Here is an 18,103-nt window from a genome sequence, read left to right as displayed (position 1 = left end):
AGCAAACTCTAACATTGAGGCTTCAGGGGTAGAGCCGATGAAACTGGCTAAGTAATACCCAACCTGTACAAATGGGTATGCAATTGTTAGGTGTTGCGAGTTACAGAAGATTAAAAAAAAAAAATCTGAAGATACTCTACCTGAGCAAGAGATCTCAGAGCACCCGTCATCCTTTATTGGGCCCCTTGCTCATCCATCTACTGCTTTTCAATAAGAGAGAAAAATTGTTTCAAAAATTTTGCCGTTCCCTACCATAAATGGAACAGAAGGCACCGATTGCAAAGTCTTTGCCTGAGTTACGACTGGGGCAAGGCATTGGAGTGAGAATCCTGCTCCGAAGGCTCCCCAATCTTCGTCGCCATCACCAGAGTCTCCTCGGCATGACCACCCGCATCCTCTACCTGTGTGGCCACCAACGGGACCTCCTCAAGGCGGCCGGTCGAGTCCATCACTTGCACCTTCTTCACTGGCCTCTCTCCTGTCGGAACCCCTTCCGACAGAGCTTTCACCATGACTTCTAATGGGGCAACTGTCGGCTCAATGATTGATCCTCCCTCATGGCCGCAGCAGTTGATTCAACGATCGGAACCCTCACACCACCATCTGATGGGATCGAAGGACGAAACTTTGGTCTATCTCCTTCTGGCCAGTACCAACTCAAGCTTCCTCAAATGCTCTGAATCTATCTTGTCTTCGAGAGTCATCAAGAGTCACAGCGAAAATTTGGAGCAGAAAAGCCTTGCGGTTGTCTTCTCCATTCATTCAAGAGAGATTTAAAAGAGGACAAGGGTGAAAACAAAAAGCCGCCACTTGAAGAAATTAACTTCTCGAAAAAATTGCCGGTTAGGTAGTCCCACCAGTTGCGATCATCTGCAGCATGCTCCCACTTGACAGGCTAATAACATCAACTTTAAATACTGGAGACATATACGAAAGTGTGAGCACACGCATCCCCTGATCCAAGGTACAACTTTCGAAGTACTCCTTTCGTCTGATTCTCAAACTTAGGAGTATGAGGGTAATATTATGGTGATGCCATGAGTATCTCGGATTAGCATATTATTGTGAGATATCTCAGGCTGCCAAGCTATTATAGTGGCTACCGACCTAAGAACAAAGCTGAGGTATGTACAGCCGAGCTACTAGCTTACTGCCTATCGCGTGGTCTGCATGGCACATGATCTATCTCCATTATCTCGGCCGACTTATTTCCTAATATGTGCAACAACTGTCCATCCTAAGTGGATAGACTCCAACGTAACCATCTCTCCTGATTTCGCGAAAGTGATTAAGGACTAAAATATTTCATCTGCAATAGCATGTTTAACGGCTTTACAATCTCGGAATCGCACGATTTTATAGCTGTTCGACGATATTCTATATAAATGACAAAAATTCCGAGGATCAAAATAAGCAATCCCTCTCAAAAAACTCGTTGCTGCTCTCTTTGTTCTCTGAATCTGATTTGAGTGTCGAAGAATCCTCGCAGAAATGAAAATCTCCTACTCGGACTTCTTTTATAGGTCACTCCGGCACCTCTTGCACAAGAACCAAACATCCGCCTTCCAATGTAACTGAAACGAGCAGCAACAACATCCATCTCCATTCCACCTTTTCAATCACCTGTGTCCAACTATGCTCTATTTACATACCACGGCTCCATACCCCCATCCCCTAGAAAAAAAGAAAAAAGAAAAAGAAGAATAAGAGGAGGATAAAAAAGAAAAAAAAAAGGTTTGCTCCAACCCATCATACACATCACCAGATCCTCCAATCTTAACTCTAAACTATGACCCACCAAACTGCTATCAGTATACTGATTAACGAGCACCTCTGAGTTTAACCAAGATAGGCAGACTAGAAGTGAATGGCAAAGCAGTGCTCTTAAAAAAATTAAAAAGCAAATTAAAAAGGCTTGGGTTTGAAGATGCTAAGAAACAGCTAGAGCTAATAGTATAAAATAATGTAATATAAAATCTGCAATAAATGTTCACATATTCTGTTTCTTTTGTTTTAACCTTCTTTTTCGTGTCTGTATGTTAGAAAGAATTATTAGGAGTTTGATACAGATACAAGTATCATAACGGAAAACTAATAATCGAACAAAGGTCCATGCTATTTCTAAGTTGTAGCAATTGTAGAAGAGTGGTCGGAAATGGGAAAGAAGCATCAAGAAGCGTGAGTTCGAGAAGAAGCAAGATTCCAAAGCTGGTGTGCCACCCGAAGCAAATGATTCTTATTTCTGAAATTCCACCACTAAGTATAAGGTGTGGTCTAAAAGAACGATGCATAGTCACATAATTTATTTGTGAAGATTGACAAAATGATTACACCTAACGTTGCAAATCTCTAACATTCTGGGTAAGAGTATAAAACAATGGTATTGTAATATAATAAACTTAGTTAAAATTGAAAAGGAGTGCAAGAGTGAATTGGAAGCAACAGCAAGGTACTGAGGCTTTATACAGAAATTAGGGAGCGAAGATGTGTAAAAGTACTTGCACTTGATGCATTTGATAATCTCACAAAAAACATAACACATGGACTAATAAATTGATCAAATAACAAGCATTTTGACTTTGAATTCGGTCTTTGCTATATATGAGAGTAAGGCAAAAAAAAGAGAGCTTGATAGGTGACCTGATTGAGACACTCAAAAAGCACTACAGCTTTGGCATGCTAACATAAAGATAATGATTACTGATCGAAGACATGAAATCTCGATTGGAACTTAGGACATGTAGGGAAATGTTTGGCTCTAATATTAACAAGCAATGATATGGCTACACTCTGTAAGGTATACCCGGGTATTCATGGGAAAGCCTTGTATAAAGGATTCATAATGTTGGAAACAGACCCATATCATGATACAACAAATAATAAAACAGCTAAAGTGGAGCAGCTTTAGTGATTAGAGGAGCTGAAGGTGGTGGATGTGCTAGAAGACAACGTGGTCAAGGATGTATATATAAACGGTGAACTCATAGTGGAAACACGCTGAAAAAGAGAACAATCTAAGTCTTCATGGTATACGAGTAACAACGAATCAATCTATCATCAAAGCTAGTGCTAGTCAACAAGTCCTATGGCTGCTCATCCCAGAATGTGCTACTCGCTAGAGGACACTTTTCCCTGCTATGAAGAATAAAGGTTTTTGTAGCAACCTGCCACCGCTACAAAATGGCAACTCAATGAGGTACCAGTACAATACAGGGGTTTGTTACGGTATTGTACTGAAACATGTACAGCTACTGTTTCGCCTCTACTACCTCACCATGTGTCCACATGGCGGCTTATCATACATGTAAGCTACCAATAATGGGGTCCAATAATATATTCAAAATTCCAAGCAATAAATCAGCATTTAGCTAGTGCTGCACTAACATCTTCCTCTAACCATTTCCAAGTCTGAGACTCCTGGTTATTGAGACACGTGCTTAAAACAGGTAAATGGAGCACATGTTCTTACCATATATGCCTTTGCAAATAACCTCAGCCCAATCATCCACTCAGGTTGCCAAAATAGGACTTGTCCCCTACACAAGTGTATGCCAACTTCCAGGCAACAAGTAAGCATTCAGTCGATGATCTATAAGCATCTTCCTCTGACAATTTCCAAGTTCAAGTCCCTTGTCTATTGTCACAGATGCTTTAAACAGTTAAGTGCAGAAAACATCTCTATTGCTTGTCTTCACCAAATTTATCAATAATCTTAACAAGTTCGTCCCTTAAGGTTGCCAAAATTGAGATTGCTCAACCTCTTTTCAGTTTCCATTTCCATTTTTCTTAGTTATACCCAAACTACCTATGAGCTTATTGTTGCAAGCAAATCAACAAGAACATTAAATTATAGAATTATCTAATTTCCAACTCATTATGTCCTTTAGGATTTACAACAAGAAGATAGATAGTAAGTAGGCTCACACTACACAAAACAAGAATTCAGACGACTTGCTTAAAATGAATCTATTTCTTCACATTAATGGTAACGCAGGTTTAAGCATTCTTCCTTTGCAATTTAAAATGGATGATCCGAAACTTGTCCTTGAGATCTGAAATTTTCTGAAAGAAATGTGACCTAGGAGTGCACAGCTACAAAACAGAATGACAAAGTGCTCCATTTGATTTTGTTCATTCAGACACAAGGTTCCTTGATTTACAAAGCCATCAGACTTCCTGCATTCTATGGTTTTTATTTGTCTTATATTCAATGACCTGGCAATATAACAAAAAGAATAATTATTTTTATCTAAATTCTTTCATGCAGAAAGCAGAACTCAATTTAATGCAGCAATAAGGTTCTGACATTTGTGATGCATCTAAACATCTTATGAGTTTCAGGATCCATGCGGAAAGTCATAATAAAATTTCTTAGATCTAGTATCATAATGACATAATTTCATGAAAACATTGTAAAATCTTTAATGTAGCATTGACTCTTGATAAGCACAGACAAAACCTGTATCTTTTTAGCATCATAGCTTTCCAGAATGTTACGTCATAACAAAATGCTATTCTCTGTTTTGAAAGGTTTGTTGCCTTCTGAAGTGTTATTTTGACAACCTTTATTATTCTCACTCCCTAATATGGTGTTCTAACATCTGCTCATTCCTTGCTTCAACCCTTGAGTCAATAAAGTGACCAATAGGTTTCTTCGATTGTAATCTTTGGTTATTAGCACACTAAAGGGAGACATTTTTGCTATAGTTTGCAACATGAGAAGAGATTCTAGTGCAGAAACACCATGCCAAGGCAATCCTTTAAATTCAATTGAGGAAAATCAATCCACACAAGATCCTTTAGCCTACAGCAGCCAATTATGTTTTTGTGCCAATTCTAGTCATTGCAGAATATGTTTCTCACAATTAAATACAAAATCTAGAAGTTTTTGAGATAAAATAAAATTACATATTGTTGGAATTTGACTGTAAATTGAGAATATGATCATATTATGATGACCAAGGTTGAAAGGTAGGATCTAATTTTATGGAAAGGTGTAGAAGATGCTAGAAAGCAAGAATTATAGACTTCACTTTTTTGATCAGAGAGCTATAAGATAGTTGTAAGGGATGAAACTAGAAAAGAAAAAGGACAGGAGGAATGGAGAATATAGATGGACAAAGCTTGTGGGGAATGGAATAGAACAACTATTAGTGCCCCACCATCATTATGTCGAAGTGCCAAGCTAGGCTTTTTGGAGTAAGGGTGAAAGTGGACTCGATAATATCTATTTGAATCCATTTTCGTTTCCGAATTTATCCAAATATGGATAGAAATTTGAGCATCTGACTAATATTTGTATCCGTATCTATATCCATATCCATATCCGTCATAAAAAAATAGATATAGATATGGATAGACAACGGTCTGATCTGTATTTGAATATCTGATTCTATTTGTAACCCTATTTAATTTTATATAATACTCATGAACTTTTAAGAAAAATATATAACCACATTAACATGCTATTAACTCGATCTATCATTCACTTAGTAATATCTTTGTTTGTAGTCATAAAGTTCAATTATCCAACTTATATCTGTATTTATATCAATATTTCCTATATCCAATTTGTATCCATATCTGTTTAAAACAAATATAGATATGAATTTTTGTATCCGACGAGCATCCGTGTCCATATCTATATTCATCAAATAAAATAAATATGAATATGAATATATTGGTATCCGATCATCTTTGATCCGGTTTCAGCCCTATTTTGGAGACATTCATAGAATGGAATCACTATATGAAAGAGGAAGACGAAGCTCCATTTTGTTTTTATTGACTCCTAAGGGCACCATTTACTAAAATACTACTACATAATAAGTAAGCACATCATATCACAAAAACTAATAAACAAAGGCGTACAAGACAACCGTCTTTAGTCAAGTATGTTGAGACTCCTATCACATAATACAAAGTAGCCAACCACTGACTTCTAAAATTGGAATCTAGTTGGTAGGACTCTTGAAAAGAAAAATACTGGAAAAACATTGCAAAACTCCAAATCCTCTTAGCCTACTAGTGTTCACCAAATTGTTCCTATTCAAGCAAAACTAAAATAGGAAGATGGCCATTCTAGGTTACACAGGAGTCCTATACAAGAAATTAAAGGAAAAGGCAAAGATGAGAGTGGCTGACATAATCAAAGAAGAGCTTTGAGTGGTCAAACATGCAGAACAGAGTAACTGGCCCCTTTGATCTTCTTCACACATAAGTCTTCACGTTGTCTCTATCCTCGCTCATGAATCTTCGTATTGTCTTCTTTTGCACTGCTAACACCACTCTTGGTAGCTTTACCTGATATGCATGGAAGCATTCCCTTCTCTATCACGTGCGAATACATGCTTGATACCTAGTTGCATTATATTTATCATACTATTATTCTATGTATAACTCCATTAGATATTAAAAAATATATAACAGTTCCTCAACATAGCAATGGTTCATATCCCTATTATTGCCCTCGTCTATTTTCTATCAAGTTCATGATCTTTTAATAAAGGAGAGGGATCAGATATCATCTGCTGGAAACATCACTTATCTTGTTACATATTGACCATGAGTATCATAGTTCATAGATATTGATTTACATGTTCCCACAAAAGCACTAAGCTACAAATATAGTTTGACATTCGCACTTTCTTTATAGCATAAAATATTGAATGTCTTTTGGTGAATCCTATGGCAAAAGTAAATAATATAGGTTTGAAGCCAATTCTATATCCTGGTTAATTTCACAGAAAACTGGACCAGTGTGGAACTAACAAGTTAAGGCACTATTAAGGATGATCATAATTCTTTGGATTTGGTTGAGTCCATCTCATGATGGCCTAAACAATAGAGCTAAAATATGTTATATCCCTATAAGCCTCTATTATTTGAATTACATGACCTGCTAAATAAATTTGAAGTCAATTTAAAGGAAGAGGAAGGAATGATTGGGTATTGCCCCAATAATCACAACCTTCTACAAGAGGTTCTAAGTTTGATTGTTGGGTGGTGCATCCCCAAGTATTTTGACCTGCATAACTATACTTACAGGTGGATCAAACTCCCTTTCTCTCTCACAAAAAAGGAAAGGAAGGAATAGCAGATTATCTGAAATCATGAATACAAATGATATTGTAGTTATCATGGGATGGACCACTCCTCTGGACTTATCAAGGTTTAAACATTGCAATTTCCACTAGAGGATATATTTGGCTTATGTGAGGAATATATTTTCCAATCACAAAACTCAAGAGGGGGAGGGGGGGAGTTTTAATTAGACATCAAAGTTTTATTCCTCAAATATCAATCCAAAGTTTTAAAAGGCTGCTGTGGTATACAGATGGTCAGGTCACTGTAGAGCACATATGCGGCACATGGAGTGCATATGTGGTACATATATAGTTCACATTTTTAAATATTTTTAAATAAATAATATATATGATTATATACATTAATGGTTAAATAAAAGAAATAAATCAATAAATTCAAAAAATATTTTATACACACTAATTCATGCCTAACTTTTATTCATCAAATATTAATCCAAAACCTTAAAAGGCTGTCATGGTATGCAAGCAATGAGGTCACTGCATAGTACATGTGGCATGCAGGTGCATATATGGGTACATATACAATTCATATTTTTAAATATTTTCAGATAAATTACATATATAATTACATAAATAGATGTTTAAAGAAAAGAAATAAATCAGTAAATTCAAAAAGTATTTTAATACACACTACTTCATGGTTATTTGAGTGGGTCATATATGCAGTTCATATTTTTACTAAAGTATATAAATATATAAAGTGTTAAAAATAGAAACAAATAGAAAAACATCGGAGCAAATAAGAATTAAGTATGCACATTCAAACTTAATTTGAGACTTTTGAGTGCATATTCTTAGTTCTAACATGACATGTTAACCTAATAAAATGGAAATATCATCCTATGAACAATAGATTGTGCACAATCATGCAACAAAGAGTAAACTATAAATTGCATCACAACATTGTTAGAAGCCTCCAATAAACTTTAAAATTTTCACTTGATATCTCAAAAAAAGAAGGTTGGACTTAGAAGTACATATTTTATAAATAGAAGGGGCAAGAACATATAGTACTTAAGGTATGCATGTGCATATATGCCCACCTAGGCATATCGGCCTGCTTATGTTGCCCAACACATAAGAGGACTGCATATGGCCTGAGAGGCATGGTCCAGGGGCCGCCTCTGCGTATGCAGCTGCATAGACTGCTTTTTAGAATAGTGGATGAATCAGATTACAAACGAAGATCTAAAGGAAAGAATGAAAACAAAAGACCAAATTCTTCCCCAGAAAAGTTTAGGAAACCAGGAAGGGGCTATGAAATCATAGATTTCATTTCATATCAGATGGCTCGCTCAGTTCATTATGACCCAGATCAAATGAATCCAATTTTACTAGTGGATTAGAATGCTATTGTCCATCGTTAGCTTATTCCTCTCATCAGGCAACCATCCAATCCAGCATTACCCCACTAACTTCATCTTCAATGACAAACAATATAGTGAATCAAAGTCATTGTCGAACTTGAGAGGTTTGGAACATGTACAGAATCATTTCCATTGCAAGCAGAAGGCTACAGGTAATAGTTACAAACAAAGAACTGCTGTTATGTCATTTTTCTAATAATGAAAACTTTTATTTTAGGGTAGTATAATTAATACTAAGTTATAACAACACACCCCTGATAGTAGCACAAACATATGAAGAACTGACAGCTGCTATATAAAAAAGCACTACGAACCTTTATTTTCCTCAAAAAAAAATATTTCAGAGTTCATAATTCTGAACGCGATTAATTATCAAATTAGTCTCATAGAAACCGAAAAAGATATCCATCAAGCATATCAAACACAAAATTCGGGGGAAAAAGTGATATAAAACAAGATGCTGCCTGCAAGCATATGTATTATTATTTCAAGTTGCACTACAGCATATTACCATTGAAGCCAATTACATTCAAACTGACACTCTTTTTTATCCGAATTATATTCACATACTTTCTGATTTCATGTCGAATTAAACCGTGGGTTTGCGTTCGAAACCTTGGCCGGGTTCTTCATCGGATGGGAAGGCATTGAGGGCGGTGACGGCAGCGGCGGGAGGCCCGACCCGGCACCTCTTCTCGACCATCTCGTAGACGGCGTTGGGGTCGCCGGAGAAGAGGGCCTCGACAGAGCCGTCCCTCCGGTTGCGGACCCAGCCATTGAGGCCGAGCTCCCGGGCGTTCTGGACCGTCCAGTCGCGGAAGAACACTCCCTGGACCCGGCCCTTGACGACCACCTTCACCTGGATCAACGGTAAGGAAGAGAAAATATAAGTGAATAGAAAACAGATCAAAATATGGGACTAAAAGTCCACTTAAAGTGAAAGGAAAGATGAGGGAGAGGAGCGGACGGTTTTTTTCGTTGAGGGAGGCATTGGTGGCGTGGCGGCAGCGGTGGCGAAAGCGTTCATAACGAGGTTTTGAGAGGGTCTGTTGCTCCTGAGAATAAAACGGGGGTGGAGAGGCCGGGAGAAGATTCGGGAGACGAGACGGGTGGCCCGTGAGAACATTCCGTTCGAGAATGAGCTCGGCATCAGCACTGCCCGTTCTCTCTGCGTGTGGCGTGGGATGCACGCAGATGGAGACATCCATCGTTGTATACAGGTGCGAGTTGCGCTTTGATTTGAGTTAGAAATGGTGGGGTCGGGTTCGGGAAAGGGTTCGGCTCGAGTCTGTCTTGGGTTATGCAGATGCAGTAGCCGGAGTTTAGCCCAGCCTAAAACCCAGCTCGAGGCCGACCGGGCCCAGAGCCTTTTAGATATGAGATGAAGGACCAATGAGAAAATATAATTAATGTATGCCAATTTATATTGGGATCAAAGAAGTTTGCTTAGTGAAGAAATGACAACTTAGTCTCAATAAGGAAAAGTTTGGTTAGCATAGAAGAGAGAGAAAATTAGGGATTGAAGGTACTTTCCGATGAGAGAAACAAATGAAATTGACACTCCTAATTTCTATCTTATCCCAATGCAAATGGATGGCGCAAATAGAATGCTTAATTTTAAGTTTATTATTAGACTCAATACCGAAGCCTCATTTATCAAAAAATAGAAAAATGGTTATATTGTACCAATCCCTAAAATGAGGAGCATGATTTGGATTCAAATCTTCATGGACAATTTCTACATTATCAAATCTAAAATTTCTAGTTGGAGGTGCTCCCCACTATTATTCTATAAAAAGTATTTTAAAAAATAAAAATTATTTTAAAATATCAAAAAAATAATTAAATATTCAAAAAAAAGAGATTATGTATTATTGATATTTTTCAATCGATGAGAAAATTTTTTTTTCTTCAACTCGCTCAACTCAAATCTCTTAAAAGAAAACTAGAAGAAAATAAAAGAATTACGAAGATAGGACTTAAATCTCTTTTTCTTTCATTGATTGATTCTCCTTCATAAACTAAGGTATATAGCCCCTTTTTATAATAATAAAGTCTATAGTTATATAATTCTGATCAGATTCCTCTTTTTATTTTTTAGAAGGATGTATATTGTTGAATAATTTGGGTTGAACTTCTCTTTCTAGTTTAAGTAGGACTAGATCTCTCAAAAAATATGATTAATAAAAAATACTAAAATTTTATAGGAGATAAATTTTGACTTTTATATCAACTTTGTCATCCATCACTTCGCTTAGTTCTTCACAAATTGGAAGATAAGTTTTGGTCAAAAATTTTCTTGAAAAAAAATTTTGGTCTGGCCAGCCCATTATGAGACTTAAACGATGAATTTTTGCCTGATTTAGCCCTTTTAGAGGCTAGCTCAAAATTGTAGATCTATATCCAATTTTCAAAAAAAGATCATCTCAATCAAGTATCATATAATCAAGTTATGATCTCTTAAAGTTAGGTATGCAATTTGATTTTTAGATATGCTGGATCTTACTCTTAAACCCTATCTAACCCTTACTTATAGTGCCAAAGTGGTCCACATCGAGTCTAAGGATCCTCCTACATCAGGGCTCCCCTTGTTTACTCCTGCTCAATCAAAACTAAAAATGGGAAAACACCTACTTCTTTGTTCATGGTTGAACTATCTAACTTTACTTGAAAATAGTTTCTGACATACACTATTATTTGCTAGATGGTCTCAGCGTACTAATTGGTCTACTTTTGCATTTGAACTTCATGGCACAGATGCTTCTTGTTATCCTTCCTCATAGTCGATGATGATTATGGTACTCTTATTGGGAATAGTGTCCCAAAGCCAATCGTCAATCTGTTGATGGTTGTGCTTATTTTTGTATATGCACATGAATTATGAATTAATAAAAATTATTTTGATATTTTTTATCACAAAATATTTCATCTTCTAATGAACTCCTATGTTGTGGTGAAGTCCTTAGGACTATTTAGACTCGACAAAGAAGGATTTGTCGTTTAGTCCTTAAATCTGTTCGCGACCAAATGATACGTTGTTACCAAAGACGATAATATTTATCAAGTATAGATCGTTGTGTGCCATATAGGTTGGTTGTCCTCTTAACCAATGAGTGTGGAGACACTGGTATGGCATACAGGTGAGATGTAAAGGTACATCTGCACTGAACGTGACCGACTCCGGAGCTATTTCTGCTGTCAAGATTTGCTCCGATGGAATATGGGTATAAATGTCCCTCCAACCTGAGACCGCCACAGTGACTTGTAAGAAACTCACTGCACTTAGGCACTGGACTACCTGAATTTCTAATTCAGTGACGGAAGGCTGCTGGGTGTAGTCAAGTACTTGACTTGTCGGTGCATGTGTCAAGATGGGATTGACCACTCCAGTTTAGGAGCTGTATACAGTCGTATTTCAATTTAGCAAAACCTTGACCAGGATAGTCCTTGTGAGGAGTCACAGGACTATTTGAGTTGAGCACGATTCGGATGATCTAATCAGGGTTGACAGTTTAACCCTGAGTCATCCTAAACATAGAGGTCAAAAGGATGAATTATTCACGTAGGTTCTGAGTGTTGCGATTGTGACTATTTGATCTATCCGATCGTCGGGTACCATTGCTAGATGGTCACTTCGATTAGTACAGGAATTGATTTCTGTGCTACCGGTTTAGGTTCGAACCTGCGGGGTCACACACATTAGAGGTTCCTATCTGATCTGATGGCTGATGAAGAGTCCTAATGCTCGTGGACTATGAGTCCTACATGTCTGAGACTCTGTGATCAAGAATCAGGATTCTCTGATCATGAGTCCCACACATTTTGGGTACCGGGGTCAAGAGTCCCATTGGTTTGGGACTCTTCGATCAGGGTTACATATCGATGAATTCTGATGCCCGATTACCCATCGGATTTGGACTCAATATTTATGAGAGGTTTAATTAGTGATTTGATCACTAATTAACTCAATTTGATTGAGTAATTATTTTTGGATCAAGTCCAATTGAATTGGATTCAGTTGGGTTTGACCCGATTAGGTTAAGAGTTGACCTAATCGTCGAGATGGTTTGATCCCTGATATGATCAGGGGTTGGGCTTAATCAATTCCTGATTTGATTAAGATTTTATTGAACCTAATTAAGCCTAATTAATTTGGGTTTAAATTAGTCTAATTGGGCCTAACTTATTTGGTTCAATTAGGTTGGTTTAAATAATGAAACCACCTTGACCCATTCTCCCTGCGCCACCCCACTTCCACTGCGCCCATTTGAATTCACGAGAAGGAAGTTCTCATAAATTTTTCCTCACACAAAACCTTCCTCATGCCCGACTTTAATGCATCAAATGAGTGGATAAGGATGATTGGTTGGCCATTCAAATTTAAAACAAAGTTTGAATTTGAATGAGCAACCAATCTTAGTGCCTTGACCTTATCCTCTTTTAATGCCCCATTTATTACACGAAAAAATATTTCTCATGAAATCACTCACGCACAAATTAAGCCATGCCCTCCTCTTCTCACGCTCTTAGTAGATAGGAATAAATTGATTTTCATTTGAATTTAAAATTTGATTTGAATTCAAATATGCAATTACTCATCTTTATCCTCTCACGTGGATAAGACGTTTGACATTGTTTTAAAAGGAGGAGAAGAGTGGGGTGTGTGCAAAAAAAATTTTGGAGAGAAAATTTGGGTGTGAGGAATCCTTGTGTGCAAGGTGAAGGTCTATATCCTTCCGAGAGAAAAAGAAAGAAAAGAAAGAAAAAGTGTGCGCAGGGTTTCAGTGAGTTCTTCAGGTTTTCAGCCTGGAGTTCGAGAAGTGAGAAGGTGAGCTACGAGTGTCGTGAGCTGACCAAATTTCAGAGAGATCTTCAACATCCTCTCAAGCACGTCTGCTGATGATCCAGAGCATCCAAAGAATCGATAAACATCAATCGAAGGAGTTCGATCAGCATCGGCCGTCGAAAGAGCTCTACAACGAGCTAGCACTCGTGAGGAGTCGATCAGACCGGAAGCTTCGTGTGGATGATCTACAGAGGCCAAACATGCTGTGTGGCTGCATCGCGATGATCAGACTCTCTCGACGGTGATCAGATTACGGCGATCTACTATCCGCACAAAGGTATTGTGTTCTGAACACATTACAGTAAAGTGTTTACTGTTCAAATTCGAATTTCAAATTTAAATGCATGCATGTTATATATCATATTTAGATCCTAGTGTAGGATAAATTTATGTTAATTAATTAGATTAATTAATATTTTTTTACTGTAGAATCATAATTTTAAAAAAATTTTAAAATTATCATTTTACCCCTACACTGAATTTCCCCACAAATGGTATCAGAACGGGTTCTAAGATATGATATATATATTTGCATGCGTAGATTAAGTTGTAATCTAAAAGTTTAAATTTAAAATTTAAAATTTAAAATTTAAAATTTGAAATTTGGTTGAAATTTCAAATTTGAAATTCAAAATTTAAAATTCAAAATTTGAAATTCAAAATTTGAAATTTAAAAATTTGAAATTTGAAATTTGAAATTTGTTTGAAATTTGAAATTCAAAATTTAAAATTTAAAATTTAAAATTTAAAATTTAAAATTGGTATATTTAGATATACTTGATCCAAGTAGCAAGTAATCGAATTGGGTTGGTTGCCATGGCCGTCCGGTCATAGGAGAAAAGTAGGGTTTAAAGGTCCTCTCTGTTAGGATTTGACACTTCGAGATTCAGCCCACATTGAGCCCACAGTGAGGTTCGCGGTGAAAAATAGAGTCCAACGAGACCAAGATCACCTGAAACGGAGCTCAGATGGAGGAGATACAAGCTTTTGAAGTCGGCATGAGATTCGAGGTGGTGGAGGACCACCGGCGATCTGCGGTGGGTGGCAGCCGCGCAGCCGCAGGCGGCGGTGCACGGGACGCGCGACCTAGGCCCGTGCGGGATGTGCGACCCACGCGGGCGGGCGACCCAGGCTGGCGCACGGCCCAGGCGCACGCAGGCCCGCGCACGGGAGCGTGCCGGCCCAGGCCAGCGGCCTGTTGGCCCTTTGCCCCGGTCCACCGTGGATCGAGCGGTCCATGGCTGGGCCTGTGGACCGCGCGGGCATTTTCCACGCATTTCGTGCGGTCCACGGTACTATTCCGTGGATCGGTCGCGATCGGAGGGCGTGGGTTGATCTGTTTTTTGATCCGACGGTTCAGAACCTGATTTGGGTTGATTAAGGACTCTTAAACCTAATCTAATTGGGTTTTAACCCTTTAAAAGGGCCTGTGCGTGAAACAGAGAGGAGAGGGTTCGGTTTTTCTGCTGAGGCCGTGCGGAATCCGAGAAGAAGAAGAAGAGAGAGGCGGAAGCGCTGAGAGAGAAGGAGCAGGAGGCTCTTGGACAGCGATCGTCAGGCACTTCAGGGGTTCAAGGGGTCTTTCAAGAGAGAGAGAGCTTTTGTGAGGGGAACTTCTAGTTAGAGAGAATTGGATGTACAAGGGTTGAGGGTGAGGTCTCCTCTTGTAAAATTTTTTTTTCATAGTGAAGTTTGCATGCCCCGTGGATGCGAGCCCTTTTGTGGCTGATCCACGTATTTTGATTGTTTTTCTTTTTGTTTTTTTCTTCTTTCTTCCTGCTGCATCGCGTGGTACTGAAAAGGTCTTGGAAGGTGCTGTCCAGGCCAGACATCCACCCAACAAGTGGTATCAGAGCAAGGTGGTACAAGGATGCAGATTGCAGTGGTGGTGAGCAAGATTGAAGATGGAGAAGACATGAACAATCAAGATGGAGATCAACAAGTTCGATGGTAAGAGCAATTTCTCCTTATGGTAGGCAAGGATGAAGGACGTGCTCATCCAATAGCGGTTGATCGAAGCTCTTGTGCGATGAGAAGCCGACCACCATGGAGGTGCGGATTTGGAAACGGCTACAGATGCAGGCGGTGAGTACCATCCGCATGTACCTGATGGATGAGGTGGTGATCCATGTGCTGAGCGAGACTTCCCCGACGGTGCTGTGGTCGAAGCTCGAGGAGTTGTATATGATGAAGTCTCTCACCAACATATTTTTCCTCTGGATGCAGTTTTACCAACTGCGGATGACTGAGGGACAGAGCATGCAGGAGCATTTGAGCTACTTCTAGAAGATCCTCACCGACCTCCTCAGCGTTGGCGAGAACGTTGAGGAGAAGACCAGGGTGCTGGTTTTGCTGGCGTCGCTTCTCCCTTCGTACGAGTCCTTGGTGACTGCTCTTCTAGTGGGGAAGAGCATTATCAAGATGGACGAGGTCACCACGGCGATACTCCAGAACGAGGTTCTCAGGTGGGAGAACCCAGCTTCGAGCTCAGATGGTGGTAGCTCAGTTTTGGTGGCTTCTGGAGGAGCAGGAGGCGGTAGACGGAGCGACAGGAGATCGCAACGAGGGCGGTCCAAGTCCAGGAGGAACTTGAGCAAAATCAGGTGTTACCGATGTGAGGAGTTGGGGCATCTAGCCAGAGATTGCCCTCAACTCAAAAATCAGACGGTGGCTGCTGTAGCGACGGCCGACAGCGATTCAGATGGAGATGTCCTGGAGATATCTGATGAGGTATCTACTTCTTCCCAACAGTGGATATTAGATTCTGCATGCCCCTATCATGTATGTTGCAGAGAGGAGCAGTTTGATTCTCTAGAGAACAGTGAGGGCACTGTATATCTGCCGGATGGATCGAGCTGTGCGATCAGAGGCATTGGGACAGTCAACTGGAGGACACATGACGGTGCAGTGAGAAGATTAGAGGAGGTCCGATACATACCCGATTTCAGGCGGAATCTTATCTCACTTAGCAAACTGGATTCGAGAGGCTACGGGACGGTAGCTGGTGGAGGAATCTTGAGGGTGTTACACGGCGATAGGATTGTGCTGGAGGAGAAGAAGGAGAGTAGATGACATTATTACCTGGCAGGGAGCCCAGTGCAAGATAGAGCTTCGGGAGCCAAGTGGAGCCCAGAGCGAGGTGAAGCTCTAAGAGGCGGATCGGGCATGAGACAGGAGACTCGGGAGGATGAGAGGCGACATCGCAAGGTGAGATTTCTATTGCCGCAGGACGATGCCCTGAGTAGGTCTCAGGTCAGGAGAAGCACAGCATATGACGGAGATGGGATCAAGCAGCCTGGCTCGACTCCCATGTTTGCCCATCCATGATCAGTAGGCGATTGCCCCAGGGCATAGGGGCGAGGAGATCTAGAAGCTCTCGAAGTTTGGAGGAGGCCGAATATCGAGTCGAGGTGGAGATTGTTAAGATTTGATGCCTCAAGATTCAGCCTACATTGAGCCTACAGTAAGGTTCGCGATGAAAAACAGAGTCCAACGAGACCAAGATCACCTGAAACGGAGCTTGGATGGAGGAGATACGAGCTTTTGAAGTCGGCACGAGATTTGAGGGGTAGGAGGACCAACGGCGACTGGCGGTGGGCGGCAGCGGCACAGCCGCAGGCGGCGGCGTGCGAGATGCGTGACCCAAGCCCATGCGGGACGCATGACCCATGCGGGCGAGCGACCCAGGCGGGCGCGTGGCCCAGGCGGACGCACGGCCCAGCAGGGCGCGCGCAGGCCCGCGCACGAGAGCATGCTAGCCCAGGCCCAGCGGCCTGCTGGCCCTTTGCTCCGGTCCACCGTGAACCGAACGGTCCACGGCTGGGCCTGTGGATCGCGCGGGCGTTTCCCACGCATTTCGTGCGGTCCACGGTACTATTTCGTGGACCGATCGTGATCGGAGGGCGTGGGTTGATCTATTTTTTGATCCGATGATTCAGAACCTGATTTAGATTGATTAAGGACTCTTAAACCTAATCTAATTGGGTTTTAACCCTTTAAAAGGGTCTGTGCGTGAAACAGAGAGGAGAGGGTTTGGTTTTTCTACTGAGGCCGTGCGGAACCCGAGAAGAGGAAGAAGAGAGAGGCGGAAGCGCTAAGAGAGAAGGAGCAGGAGGCTCCTGGACAGCGGTCGCCAGGCACTTCAGGGGTTCAGGGGGGTCTTCCAAGAGAGAGAGCTTTTGTGAGGAAACTTCTAGTGAGAGAGAATTGAGTGTACAAGGGTTGAGGGTGAGGTCTCCTCTTATAAATTTTTTTTTTATAGTGAAGTTTGCATGCCCCGTGGAGGTGAGCCCTTTTGTGGCTGATCCACGTATTTTGATTATTTTTTTTTTTATTTTATTTCTTCTTTTTTTTTGCTGTATCGTGTGGTACTGAAAAGGTCTTGGAAGATGGTGTCCAGGCCAGAATCCACCCAACACTCTCTTCCCATTCGATGGGGTCTCCTATGGTGGTAGGGGTGCCGATGCGATTATATCCCATGCAGATGAAGCAGCGAAAGGAATTAATTATAAAGGTTCAATTGTAAAATTTATCATGAATGTGTTGGATTAGATCTAAAGGAATATTCATGATTTATTTTGATTGAGTTATTTTCTGTTATGTAATTAGCAATAGGATTGCTATTTATGAAATGTGCTGACATATTTGTGTAATGAGTCAACATATTTGGTGAACAGAAATAAAACCTTTCAAATTTGAAATTTTTTTTCGAAATACCAAACCCTGACCCATCAGCCCAAATACTTAATTAAAAGAATTAAGTGTTGTCTAGTAGGTTTAGAATT

General features: G+C 40.1%; 1 protein-coding gene and 1 long non-coding RNA gene across 2 annotated transcripts; both read right to left on the bottom strand.

The window, feature by feature from the left end:
* Nucleotides 1-1,285: 1,285 nt before the first annotated feature.
* Nucleotides 1,286-7,752, bottom strand: LOC140856462 (uncharacterized). The gene is made up of 2 exons (XR_012139675.1): nt 6,145-7,752; nt 1,286-1,674 (listed from the first exon to the last, which is right to left on the bottom strand). It is a non-coding gene; the product is annotated as an uncharacterized lncRNA (long non-coding RNA).
* Nucleotides 7,753-8,921: 1,169 nt separating this feature from the next.
* Nucleotides 8,922-9,692, bottom strand: LOC105034407 (uncharacterized). The gene is made up of 2 exons (XM_010909556.3): nt 9,441-9,692; nt 8,922-9,332 (listed from the first exon to the last, which is right to left on the bottom strand). Exons 1-2 carry the CDS (start codon nt 9,675-9,677, stop codon nt 9,063-9,065), a joined length of 507 nt encoding a protein of 168 aa, XP_010907858.2. The 5' UTR covers nt 9,678-9,692; the 3' UTR covers nt 8,922-9,062.
* Between the last annotated feature and the right edge of the window lie 8,411 nt (nt 9,693-18,103).

This window comes from Elaeis guineensis, chromosome 3, assembly GCF_000442705.2.
Source record: "Elaeis guineensis isolate ETL-2024a chromosome 3, EG11, whole genome shotgun sequence".
In the NCBI taxonomy this organism is placed as follows: domain Eukaryota; kingdom Viridiplantae; phylum Streptophyta; class Magnoliopsida; order Arecales; family Arecaceae; genus Elaeis; species Elaeis guineensis.
This window is presented reverse-complemented; position numbering and strand designations above follow the sequence as displayed.

What these genes read in the sequence shown, in the direction of transcription:
- LOC105034407 (XM_010909556.3), bottom strand. Translation starts at nt 9,677, where the DNA reads ATGTCTCCATCTGCGTGCATCCCACGCCACACGCAGAGAGAACGGGCA. An exon ending in CTCCCTCAACGAAAAAAACC is followed by an intron (nt 9,333 to 9,440) that starts GTCCGCTCCTCT and finishes CCGTTGATCCAG; the next exon opens with GTGAAGGTGGTCGTCAAGGG.